This window comes from Cricetulus griseus, unplaced genomic scaffold, assembly GCF_003668045.3.
Source record: "Cricetulus griseus strain 17A/GY unplaced genomic scaffold, alternate assembly CriGri-PICRH-1.0 unplaced_scaffold_1, whole genome shotgun sequence".
In the NCBI taxonomy this organism is placed as follows: Eukaryota; Metazoa; Chordata; class Mammalia; order Rodentia; family Cricetidae; genus Cricetulus; species Cricetulus griseus.
Genome location: NW_023276808.1, coordinates 7739506 through 7750876, shown reverse-complemented (window position 1 = coordinate 7750876; position 11371 = coordinate 7739506). Strand labels below are relative to the sequence as shown.

The following is an 11371-nucleotide window of genomic DNA, read 5'->3' as shown; positions in this document are numbered from 1 at the left end:
GGTAACTGGGTGGCAGTGATGTCAGCAGTAACTCTTATTCGCCCCCTTGTAACCATGACAAGTTCCAGAGATTCTCCATGGATGTCGTGTCCTTCTCAGAAGAAAGTGAAGCTGGCGTTGCTCATGGATCTGTGACTGTGCTCAGTGTATTGACAGCTTCAATGTGTGAGAGTCAAGAAGGTTTCTGTAGAGAATCCTCAGTCCCTGAACCACACGTCTGTGAGGAAAGAAGTCAGACTGTGGGAGTTCGATGTTGAAACCTTTCATTTGTTATTCTTCCTTTAAAAAGAAAATCATGATGAGACAGACATCGTAGGCACCATCTTTTCATCCCAGCACTATGGAGGCAGAGGCAGGGCGATCTCTGTGAGTTAAGGTCAGCCTGGTGTACAGAGAGAGTTCCAGGCCAGGAAACAAAGCTAAAGAAAAACCTGTCTCAAAAGAGAATGAAAAAAAGCATATCGTATGTCACAATTGAACGACGTTCAAGGAGAGGAGTCTCCCCGATCTGGCTGGTCCCCCAAGAACTCAATGTCCAGTCCAATTGATGCAATGAGCAAGAGGCTTTAATGAACGGGAAGTGTTTGTACAAACGGGCCCTCTCAGCATGCAGGCTAAAGAGAAGCCCCGTTCCCCAGGCACAGGTGTTTTTAAAGTCAAAACCCACAAGCTTTAGAGGGGGTGTTTTGACTCTCCAGGCCCATCCATTGGGCAAATAGACCAGACCTCAGAACATGCTAATCAATCTTGCTCAGACAGTTGTCTTTGTTTTTCAAGGACTTACTTATCATTCTTTGACTCTTGGTCAGTTAGTTCCCTTAATGGGCTCCTCTGGGGAGTGCAGCCATCTGGAAATTCTTGGTGCTCTGTCCCGCGCTACCGTCTCACCAGCAGAAACGATGCGGCACACTCAGGATCCTTCTGCAGTAAAGCTTTAATGCGTCTTGAGAGGGAGAACATAATCTTACAGAGCGGAGACCCCGAACACCCAAAAACCCATCCTTATATAGGCTGGCAACTGCCGCATCGGACATGTAACCTCCTGACTGGCTGCAGCACATCTGACCATACGACGTCATGGGAGAGGCAGAGACCAAGGGATGGAAAGTTACAAAGTTACCTAGTGCGCATGCGCACTGGCTTGTAACGGCTCCTTACATCCTGGGTAACATTGTAACAGCTCCTTACAGTGCTCTAGCTATCTTATGTTCTTGTAGGGGAGATTCCAGGAACTGAGACATGGGGCCTTGGTCAGCAAGTCTCTGTGTCAAGAGCAATTCTCCTTGAAGGGGGGTAGGTGGGTAGGTAGCAGAGCTGCATCTTGTTCCTCGCTAATTTTTAAATCTTTCACAATAAATACAAGGCACGTGAGCATAGAATATGGAAAGAAGAAATTTACACCTCTCTCTCTCCCCTCTCTGTCTCTCTCTTTTTCTCAGGACAATTAGAAGATATGAAATATACTTAGTAGTCCCCACTTTGGGTAGAGCTGTTGAATGTGATAAACATTTAAAATTAACTGGTATTCTAACTTCACTTGAAAGTTATCAACAAACTCACACTGCAGAAAACCCTATGAGCATTAGAACGTATGAAACTTCCATTTGTCCTGGTACATTCTGGGACTGTATTATGACTCTCACTGTAGGAAAACTTATGAATGCTGTAAGTATGGCAAAGCTCAGAGTTCCTGCAGCTCTTTTCAAATATGTGAAATACTTCAAAAGAGGGCCGTGTGTTGGTGGCTCATGCCTTTAATCCCAGCACTCACAAGGCAGAGACAGGTGGATCTCTGTGAGTTTGAAGCCAGCCTGGTCTCCAGAGTGAGTGCCAGGATAGGCTCTAAAGCTACTCAGAGAAACCCTGCCTCGAAAAAATAAAAAACAAACAGAAAAAAAACAGAAATACCTCACATGAAAACGATGCCATAAATGTGGGTCATGAAATAAAGGCTCTTATTATCACAGGTATTTTCAAACCCACAAAACAACCCCTCATGAAGGGAATCATCATGAATTTATGACTTAAAATCTCTACAATTCAGCCCTTTTAGAGTTCTAGACATGCCTTCTACCTGTTCCAAACTCTGTGGTCTACATACACAATGAAGTTTCCAATCTGCCTCCAATGCAGTAGCTAGTCTCTGACTTTCCTGAGAAAGAAACGCTGGTCCATTGTGTGATCCTAGCATCACTGGAAAACCATACATGGTTTGAATCTCATCAATTAACTTCTTGACCACGTTGTTGGCTAACTCATGTTTGGTGGGGGATGCCTGTGTCCATCCTGAGTAGGTATCTATAAATATTAGTAGATATTTGAACCCTAATTTAACAGGTTTAATTTCTGTAATGTCCAGTTCCCAACACATACCTGATCAAATTCCCCTCACCCTGGCATCAGGGTTGGAGGAGGAAGACACTGTATTGGTTAGTTGACAAGCCTGACAATGTGAAACAATTTCTTCAATGGCTTGATCCCCATTTTGAATTGGAACATTAGCTCTCCGGAGCAAGTCTCGAATCCTTCATATACCCAGGTGTGAGTTGTGGTGGATTTCTTTTAAGTATTCCTATCCCCAATTTTCTTGGCAGGATGGGACATCTATCAGCAGTCCACCATGAGTTTCCTTCATATCGTCTTTGTACCATGGACTGTCTACATACCCAAGCCAGATTCTCAGGAGTGTAATTGGGGATTTTAGGCAAACTCTTTGCTCCTGGGTCAATGAGGGTTGCCATCACCTTTGAAGTCAGAGCTACCTCTTTGGCTGCTTTGGCTGCAAGATTATTTCCCATTTGTATAGGTCCTGACTCCTCCTTGTGCCCTGGACAATAGACTATGTTCAATTTAGAGGGCCCCCAAAGTGCATTTAGGACAGTAAATAAATCCTATTTGTTCTTGATTCTTTTTCCTTCTGCTGTAAGGAGGCCTTTTTCTTTGTATATAGCACTGTGGGCATTGCCTGTGGCAATAACATACCTACTGTCAATTACTGTGGGCATTGCCTGTGGCAATAACATACCTACTGTCAATTACTGTCTTTTCCCATTTTTAGTGCTCAAGTAAGAGCTATCAGTTCTGCCTTTTGAGCAGATATCCCCGTGGGCAAATGTTCAGCCCAGATGGTTTCTGAGGTATTAGTGCAACCCCCACCTACCTCTGTCCATCTCAAATGGAGCTGCTCCCATCAGTGAACCCAGGTTCTTCTGCATCCATCAATGGTTTGTCCTGTAGGTCAGGTTCAATACAATGTGCTTGTGACAGGATCCTGGAACAGTAATGAAATGGAGCATCTAGGTTGGGGTCTGGTTGTAACGTGGCCTGATTAAGGTTCACTAGAACCTGGAAAGTTGTTGTGGTTGGATTAAGGAGCAAGGCCTGATAATGAGTCATCTGAGCATTGCTTAACCATCTTTCTGGAGATTTTTTCTTTTTTTCTGCACCTGTCCTAATGCCTATGGGGTGGTAATGATAAAATATTTCCTAGAGTTAATTTATCAGCATCTCTGATCAATAAGGCTACAGCTGCTATAATGTGTAGGCAAGGGGTCCATCCTGCCACCACTGGGTCCCGTTTTTTTTTATAAATATGCCACTGGTGTCTTCCAAGACCCCACATTCTATGTCAACTATGAAGTCAACTGCTTCCCTCTATTTTTAGGTTTACCCTGGGCTCAGGGAGGGGGAACAACCCTTGACCCCTTCAACCACTGTCTTCTTCCCCTGTGTATGCCTGTAGGACCTGCGTAACTTTGGTACATTTGGAGTTTGGGGGACATTCCCTGGCAAATATCCTTCCTCCTTGCATTTATGTGCATTGGTTTTATCTTCACTTTAATTTAGGCTTTGATCTCCTCTTTCAGGCCACCTTGAGGGTCTGGTATTCTGGGAAGGTTGAGTGGCCAGTAGAATCTTTTTTAGCCTCCTTTGCTGGGGTTCTTGAATCTTGGCGAGCCCCATTTCTTGTATCTTTTCCTTCTTCTCTTCCTGTGTTCAGCTTTTTCTCTCTTATTCTGCAACTTTTCTGCCTCTGCCACAAGATCCCTAAAACTTTTCTCTATTTGCCTTTCTAATGACTGTAACTTATTCTTAATATCTGGGGCCTGATTGACATAGGCAAGCATGATTGTGCATTTCCCCTTGGTTTCAGAATAAAATTTTGTATATCTATGGAAGGCTTTCTGTAGTCTCACTAAGTATACTGGCAGAACTTCATCAGGTCACTGTCTAATATTGTATACTTAGACATATTGGCTAGCTTCCTAGCTGCCATCCTGAGACACACTAACAGAGTCTTGTGATAGACAAAGTTCTCCCCTTACCTCCTGCCATGCTACAGTCCCAGTCAGAGTGATTGGAAGGAAAACTGTTGTTGACTACAGCAGGATCAGTGGAAGATTCCCCAGATCCAGTTTCCCAGAGGCTTCCATCTTTCTGTTCTGATCCCCTGTAGTGAATATGTTCTTAAGAAGTTTCTGAAAATTGCCCCAAGAAGGGTGGTAAGTAAAATGGACAGTTTCTAATAGGTTAATAAAGTCTCTGGGATTTTCTGAAAATGGGGCATCCTGTGAATGCCAGTTGTAAAAGGTCACTGGTGGTGAAAGGCCAGTATGAAAGGGCACAGTGGCAAGCATATTTCTCTGCCCAGGCATATTACTCCAATCTACAACTCCCAAGTACTAGGATAATGGTTTCAGTCAACACCACCTGGCTCTACTACTCTTTCAGACTGTATCAATCTCCTGTAACCAAGGGTGGTCTTAAAATCACAGAGATCCACTTGCCTTTGCCTCCCAAGTGCTGGAATTAAAGAGGTGCTCCACCATGGCATGGCATCTGTGGCTAACTATTGCCTAGCTCCACACTCTGGTCTTCAGGCAATCTTTTTTGTTTTAATTTTTGGTTGTCTTTTGGTTGGTTGTTTGTTTCTTGTTTTGTTTTTGAGACAGGATGTCTTTGTGTAGCTTTGGAACCTGAACTGGAACTGCCTCGAGGTCAAAGACTCTGCCTATCAACTGTTGGGATTGAAGGCATATGCCAACACCACCTGGCAAACTTCATTTGTTAAACCACCAACAGAATACCACCTTGCTTGGAGAAACCATTACAGGCTCCACAAAAGTAATTCCATATGGATCCTATTGAGGTGAGAGGGATCATCTTTCAGCAATACATGATCAGAGTGCTTTTAAGTTTCTGCTACCTCCTACTACAATGGCAAGATTCATAGAAGTTGAGTTCCAGGAAACAGAAGGAATTTCTGATCTGCAGACATTTAACAGGGGTGCATTGTGTTTGGTGGCTTTGCCTCAAACCACAAGAGAATATGAGAGTTTGGAGATGCACCGCAAGAGATTACCCCATTTGTGGAGAGAGCTCAAGACTATGGGACCTCTCTGTTTGTAAGAAATACCAATACGGAGGGTCAGAAGTAGAATGTACCCTTTGAGTTAATTTTGTGGCAGTTTTGATGTCTGTTTATTTAATTTCTAAACACATCGAATCATGGGTAGATTGGTAACATAGCTCAAGATCTCAGTTTACCTGGCTGAGTTTCCTTTGTTCTTTTGATGATAAGTTGATTATATTTTCCTGCTCTTATTCTTGGCTTTTTCTATCTGTACCCTTTTTCTTTCCTTAATATCGCACTCCTTCTGTATTGCTGTGTATTTGTTTCAAGTATACAATTTCCATTGTGTCAATGTATGTACTATTTATTTTGTGTTCCTTTTGAGAATTCAATCTGATTCCAATTTGCATATATTTTTGGAAACAGATTATGTAGGTTCTTTTATTCTCGTTTTTAATCAGAGAAAGACTTTTAGCATTTTGCCTTAAAAGGGCTATGTGGTTGGCTGGTGGATCAGCACTTAATTTTCTTGGGGATGACCTGAGTTCAAATCCAAACAGCCAAATTTGGAGGCTCATAACTACCTGGCTCATCAGATCCAGGGTATCTGACTCCATATTCTCTGGGATGTGCTGTGTACATACATGGAAAACCTCTCTCACACACAAAATGTATAAACAAAAAAATTGCAAGAAAATTGATTTTTATTTTTTTCGAGACAGGGGTTCTCTTTGTAGCTTTGAAGCCTATCCTAGTACTCGCTCAGGAGACCAGGCACCAATGTGTGGCTGTATTTTTTTTAAAGATTTTATTTATTTATTATGTATACAACATTCTGCTTCCATGGACATCTGCACACCAGAAGAGGGCACCAAATCTCATAAGAGATGGTTGTGAACCACCATGTGGTCGCTTGGAATTGAACTCAGGACCTTTGTAAGAGCAGCCACTGTTCTTAACCTCTGAGCCATCTCTCCAGCCCATAAACTTGTTTTGAAAATAAAAATTGTTTCATGTGAAGGTGGGTGTTAATGAGTTCACCAGCCCCAAGATAAATGACAAATGTGTGTTCTATTTCTACCTTCTACATTTCCTTACCTTCTCATCCCCCACCACCTTCACCTCAGGGTCCTGTCAGTGAAGAATTTCTTCCTCTTTCAGGTCTCTGGTGTACTTAAGAAACAATTCTGGGAATATTTTCACTGTGAAAGTCTCCCATCTGCCCAAGTATCTAGATATGCTGTCTACTGTTTCTATTTAATTTGTTCAAAGTGCAACATGGAGCATGAACCTAAAAGACACTTAAGGATGACAGCATATATGAAATGAAAAATGTGTCTAGAATGGCTCCTCCTTGAATATTAGCTGCAGATGAATGTTTGATGTCATTAACAGCATTTTCTTTATTAATCTCCTAAGTGTGTAAAGTGATTTTTCCCTGGTAAGCTGTACTAGTGCTAAAACAGCTGCATTCCCATTTGTTAGAATTTTTTTTCTGAGGCAAGCTCTCTTATATTGTGTCTCGTAGCCTTGATTCCAGTGTGTTGTCCTCCAGGCAATGGCCTTGCTGTCTTGTGTATTACACCTTCAAAATTCTTATATGAATGCACCAACTCAGAATTTAATATTGTCCATTTAAGTCATGGAGGTGACTTTCCAATGCAGTCACAGGAAAAGTATTCTCATGGGGCGTATTACTTCTGCCTTCAGAACGAAATAGCAGAAACAGTTTAGACTGCAGGAGGATTCATGGTAGGCAGCCAGCTGCTGGAGTCACTGTTATAAAAAAGGACCTGATTATGGTAGTGGGAATGATTTTGTAATATCCCAGCATGTTTTAATTCATGTCATGTGAATACACACTGACCTGATGGAATGGGTGTACCGTAGGGAAGGTTATCTTGAGCCAATGAATATTGAATTTGCAGTTAGGTAGCTATCCTGTACAAATATGTTCAATCCTGCTCAATGTAGTTATGTCATCACAGAGGTTGGAGAAGCAAGTCATTGACTGTAACTATGTGTCAGATTACAGAGCTCAGTAGCCAACATGCATATGGGCACCATCAGTCTAATTCTTGTTAATGACTGTAGTAATATTTTGTTTGTAATCTAACAAACAAGGCTTGTCTGAAGATCAGAGTGCAGAGGTAAGTCACTAGTTGCCTACATACCTGCTTAAGTACAAAGCAAACAGTTAGCCACACACCTAAACCACTAGTTAGACATAGAAGCAAGAGATCAATTACTCAAGTTCACCTCTCACCAGGCAATGTTGGGCAGGGCTTTAATCCCAGCACTTATGAGCAGAGGCAGATTGGTCTCTGTGAGTTCAAGGCCACACAGGAAGAGAGAAAAATAGAGACATAGAAAGGGAGAAATGGAGTTGCACGGAACATGTGAAACATCACAGGATATTGAAACTGGCTGCAGGTTCCTACTCAGATCCATTGAGGACCCACCACACCGGCTTCCAAAACTCATCATCTGCTCCTCACATATGGGGATAGCAGGCCCTCACTCGCCATGTTGTGGTTACACAGCTTGCTCAATCTCTCCAATAAGATTCCTGCAGCTGTGATCACAGCACAGCATAAAAAAATAAGGAGCAGCTCCTCTTCAGAGACAAGCCAGAAAGTGCCCTGTACCTCTTCTGACTGACAGATCACCTGGAGGACCTGATTGGTTAGTGAGGCAAGAGTAAGGAGAGCAACTGCCATAGGGTTACATTGTCCTTAAAGACACAGCACAAAGATTCCTTATGTGGCTTTCCCCCCATACAAAGAACGTTTACAGATCAGCAAATTTAAGAATTTCAGTAGCAATTGCCCTGGCTCTGAGAGCAGACCCTGCTGTCTTCCTGTACTACCTTTTCCTCCTGAATACAATGTGCCTAGCTAGCTTGCACAGGCCACTATACAATGTGGGTGGAGTGATTATTCCCTGTCCCACAGATGGAAGGTTGCCAAGAATATTAACAACAAAAGAGAGATTTCAAGCCAGGCAGTGGTGCTGCACATCTTTAATCCCAGCACATGGGAGTCAGAGGAAAGTGGATCTGTGAGTTCGAGGCCATCTTCGTCTATAAGAGCTAGTTCCAGGATAGCCTCCAAAGCCACAGAGAAACCCTTTCTTGAAAAACAGAGAGAGAGAGAGAGAGAGAGAGAGAGAGAGAGAGAGAGAGAGAGGGAGGGAGAGGGAGAGAGAGAATTATTATTTCAGGACACAAAAGGAGATATTTGCTTCACACTGAGGCCAGAGGTACTGAAGGTGCTTTTCTCATGGCTGTCAATGGGACTTCAGACAACCAGGGAAAAAAACAGGAACCAAATTTCAAACAAGAAAATAGGTCTTTCTCCAATCAGAAGGCTGGACGAGGACTCCATTGGTTTAGGAGCCGGAACTTCAGACCTAACTCTTGGCAAATGAACAACAATAAAGTGTTATCTTTCTTTTCCATTTGTAAATGATAGTTTATGTGCATTGGTGCTTTGCTTGCATGCATGTCTACGTGAATGTGTCAGATCTCCTGGAATTGGTGTCACAGACAGTTGTGAGTTTCCATGTGGGTGCTAGGACTTCAACCCAGGTTCTCCTGAAAAAGATCCAGTGCTCTTAACTGCTGAGCCATCTCACCAGCCTCTAAAGAGTAGTCACCATGCAAAGTTGAAGACTTAGAGAAAAATGGAACTGGGAAGAATGTGTTTCTAAGCATTATTGTTAGTCAGCACATCATCATTGAGCAGGTGAAAAATAGCCACATTATTCTAGGTTCTCTACATGAACAGGACTGTTAGAGTGATTCTCTCCATGTATGTAGAAAGTGGAGTTATTAGAATGGAGAATGTCTCACAATCTGTGGTCCAGGTAGTCCAACGATGACTGCCTACCAATGGAAATGTAAAGAATCCAGTAGTTGTTCAGTCCATGATGCTGAATAAATCAGCTGGTCTTGAGTATAGAATAAAATCCAAAGAGGTAGGCTATAATGCTAGTAATGGTAGCTAGAGGTAGAGAAAGAAGGCAAAGATAGATTCCTTCTTCAACATCCTTCATATATGTCAACTGATACCAGAAGTTGTGATCCAGATTAAAAGTTAATATTTTTCTCTGTTTGATTGGTTTTTGCTGTTTTTGAGACAAGGTAACTCTGTGTATCACTGAAACTCATTTTGTAAACCAGGCTGGCCTCAAACATAGAAAATCCAACTGCCTCTGCCTAATGAGTGCTGGGATTAAAGATATGCACTGACACCAATATACTTTAGTGAACAACGGAGCCTCTTATTTTTTCATATTATCCAGCTCAAAGATACATCTTTAATTTCAAAACCTTTAAGAAAAATCCTTCACAGATGACACAACTGTTTAGGTTTTAGTTTTTCTAGAGATATTCAGTTTGAGTGCCAAGAATAGCCACCACAACAGCCAAAACAGAAAAAAGGAGAAAGAGCGTTTACCTTCAGAAGACAAGGAGAGCGTGTGAGTTACTTCAAAAAACAATGCTTTTCCTAAATAAAGGAAGCATGGGGATTTTACTTAGTGATTCTGGACATATTCACATAGGCCTCTGTCTATTCCTAAGCTTGTTCAATTATCAAATGCACATCTGAACATGACCACAATGTAGAAGAAAGACTTTAAGGGATATTCTTACATCAAAGTCATACAGGAACATATGTAAATCATAAAAATGATGAAAAGAAATGCCTCTGGCATATTCTAAATGAGCAACAACATATTTACAGAAACTGAAAGAAAGAAAACACCAATGTCCTTTTGGTGCATAGGGAAGCCAATTTTCCAAACATGGAGAGGCCTAGTTTCTCTAATGTCTTCTAAAAGTTTTGCACTTTACGTTTATCCTGTAGGTGTGAGTTCCATTTGGAGTTAAATTTGGGAATGGTGTAAATGGCATTCTTTTACATTTTTTTATTTTTATAGTTATTCATGTATTTTTGAGACAGTGTTTCTCTGTATAGATTTGGAGCCTATTTAGTGGAACTTTCTCTGTAGTGCACTCTATCCCACCACTAACAGAGATCTATCTGCTTCTGCCTCCCAGATGCAGGATTTAAAGGCGTGGGCCACTAAAAATATCTTTAAATGACCTTCTTTGGTTGGATGGCTCTCCACTATTAAACTTTGATGTGAAAGAGTATAGTTGTTGATTTAAAGAAATTACCAATTCTTAGGTGATAGTAAGTCCCACAAATCAGAATTTAGCCGAGATAGGGCTGATCTGAAATAACCCAGAAATTAGTAGTATGCTAACTAGGCCTCTTAGAGATCAGGAAGTTAAATTACACATTTGTTCTCCATGATTGTCCAGGCTTTTGGCTCCAAACCATGACAAAGGAGAAACCTCTGATTTAAAAGCAGCTCCTAGGCCCATCCCCATATCACAGAACAGGTCCTTTACAGGCTGCTCAAGGGAGCATTACTGGGTCACCATGAATATTTGGGCTATTCAGGTACTGTTTTCTTGTAGAGAAAATCATCGTTCTGCCAAATGGAAAAAATGAAACCACATGACTAGTATTTGAAAAAAGGAAAAACTTTTTGTTGAGGGTTAAACTGAGCAAGGAAAACTTTCTGTTTAGGTTCTCACTCATGGCGAAGGAACATACCTCCTTTTAAAACATAGAAACATGCTTGGCAGAGCCAGCAACAGCCAGGGGCTGTTAAACTTCCATCATTCCCTGAGATATCCAGAATAAAATAGATCTCTTCCATTAAAACTAAGAAGATGCATGGGAGAGAATTTAATGATCTGGAGCCAGGGCATTTTTGGAGTGGTTCCTTCAGATTGAGAACACAACTCTTCCCACCACAAGGAGCTGGGTTAACTCCATCACAAAGCCACTGTGGACTGAGTCAGTATCTAGGGATACCCTGTGTCCCCCTTGTGCTATGTTGTTTGAGTAGCCTTCTCCTGTGTTGGTCACATTGTATGATAATTTATTCTGACTTCCTAGAAGTCTCCTATTTCCCTCCATTTTCCCCTAGAAGTAGCAT

The 11371-nt window shown here is 41.8% G+C and overlaps 2 protein-coding genes across 2 annotated transcripts in view; one reads left to right on the top strand and one right to left on the bottom strand.

Annotated features, from left to right (window-relative positions):
* LOC118239747 (zinc finger protein 120-like) overlaps window positions 1-2798 on the bottom strand; it is a 12247-nt gene extending 9449 nt beyond the window's left edge. The window contains exon 1 of the mRNA XM_035453526.1: window positions 2667-2798. Coding sequence (XP_035309417.1) covers window positions 2667-2798 — 132 coding nt within the window. The remainder of the gene's footprint in view (window positions 1-2666) is intronic.
* The window catches only part of LOC113838983 (zinc finger protein 431-like), a 662051-nt gene that overhangs the window by 180339 nt on the left and 470341 nt on the right, over window positions 1-11371 (top strand). The gene's annotated exons all lie outside the window — the stretch shown is intronic.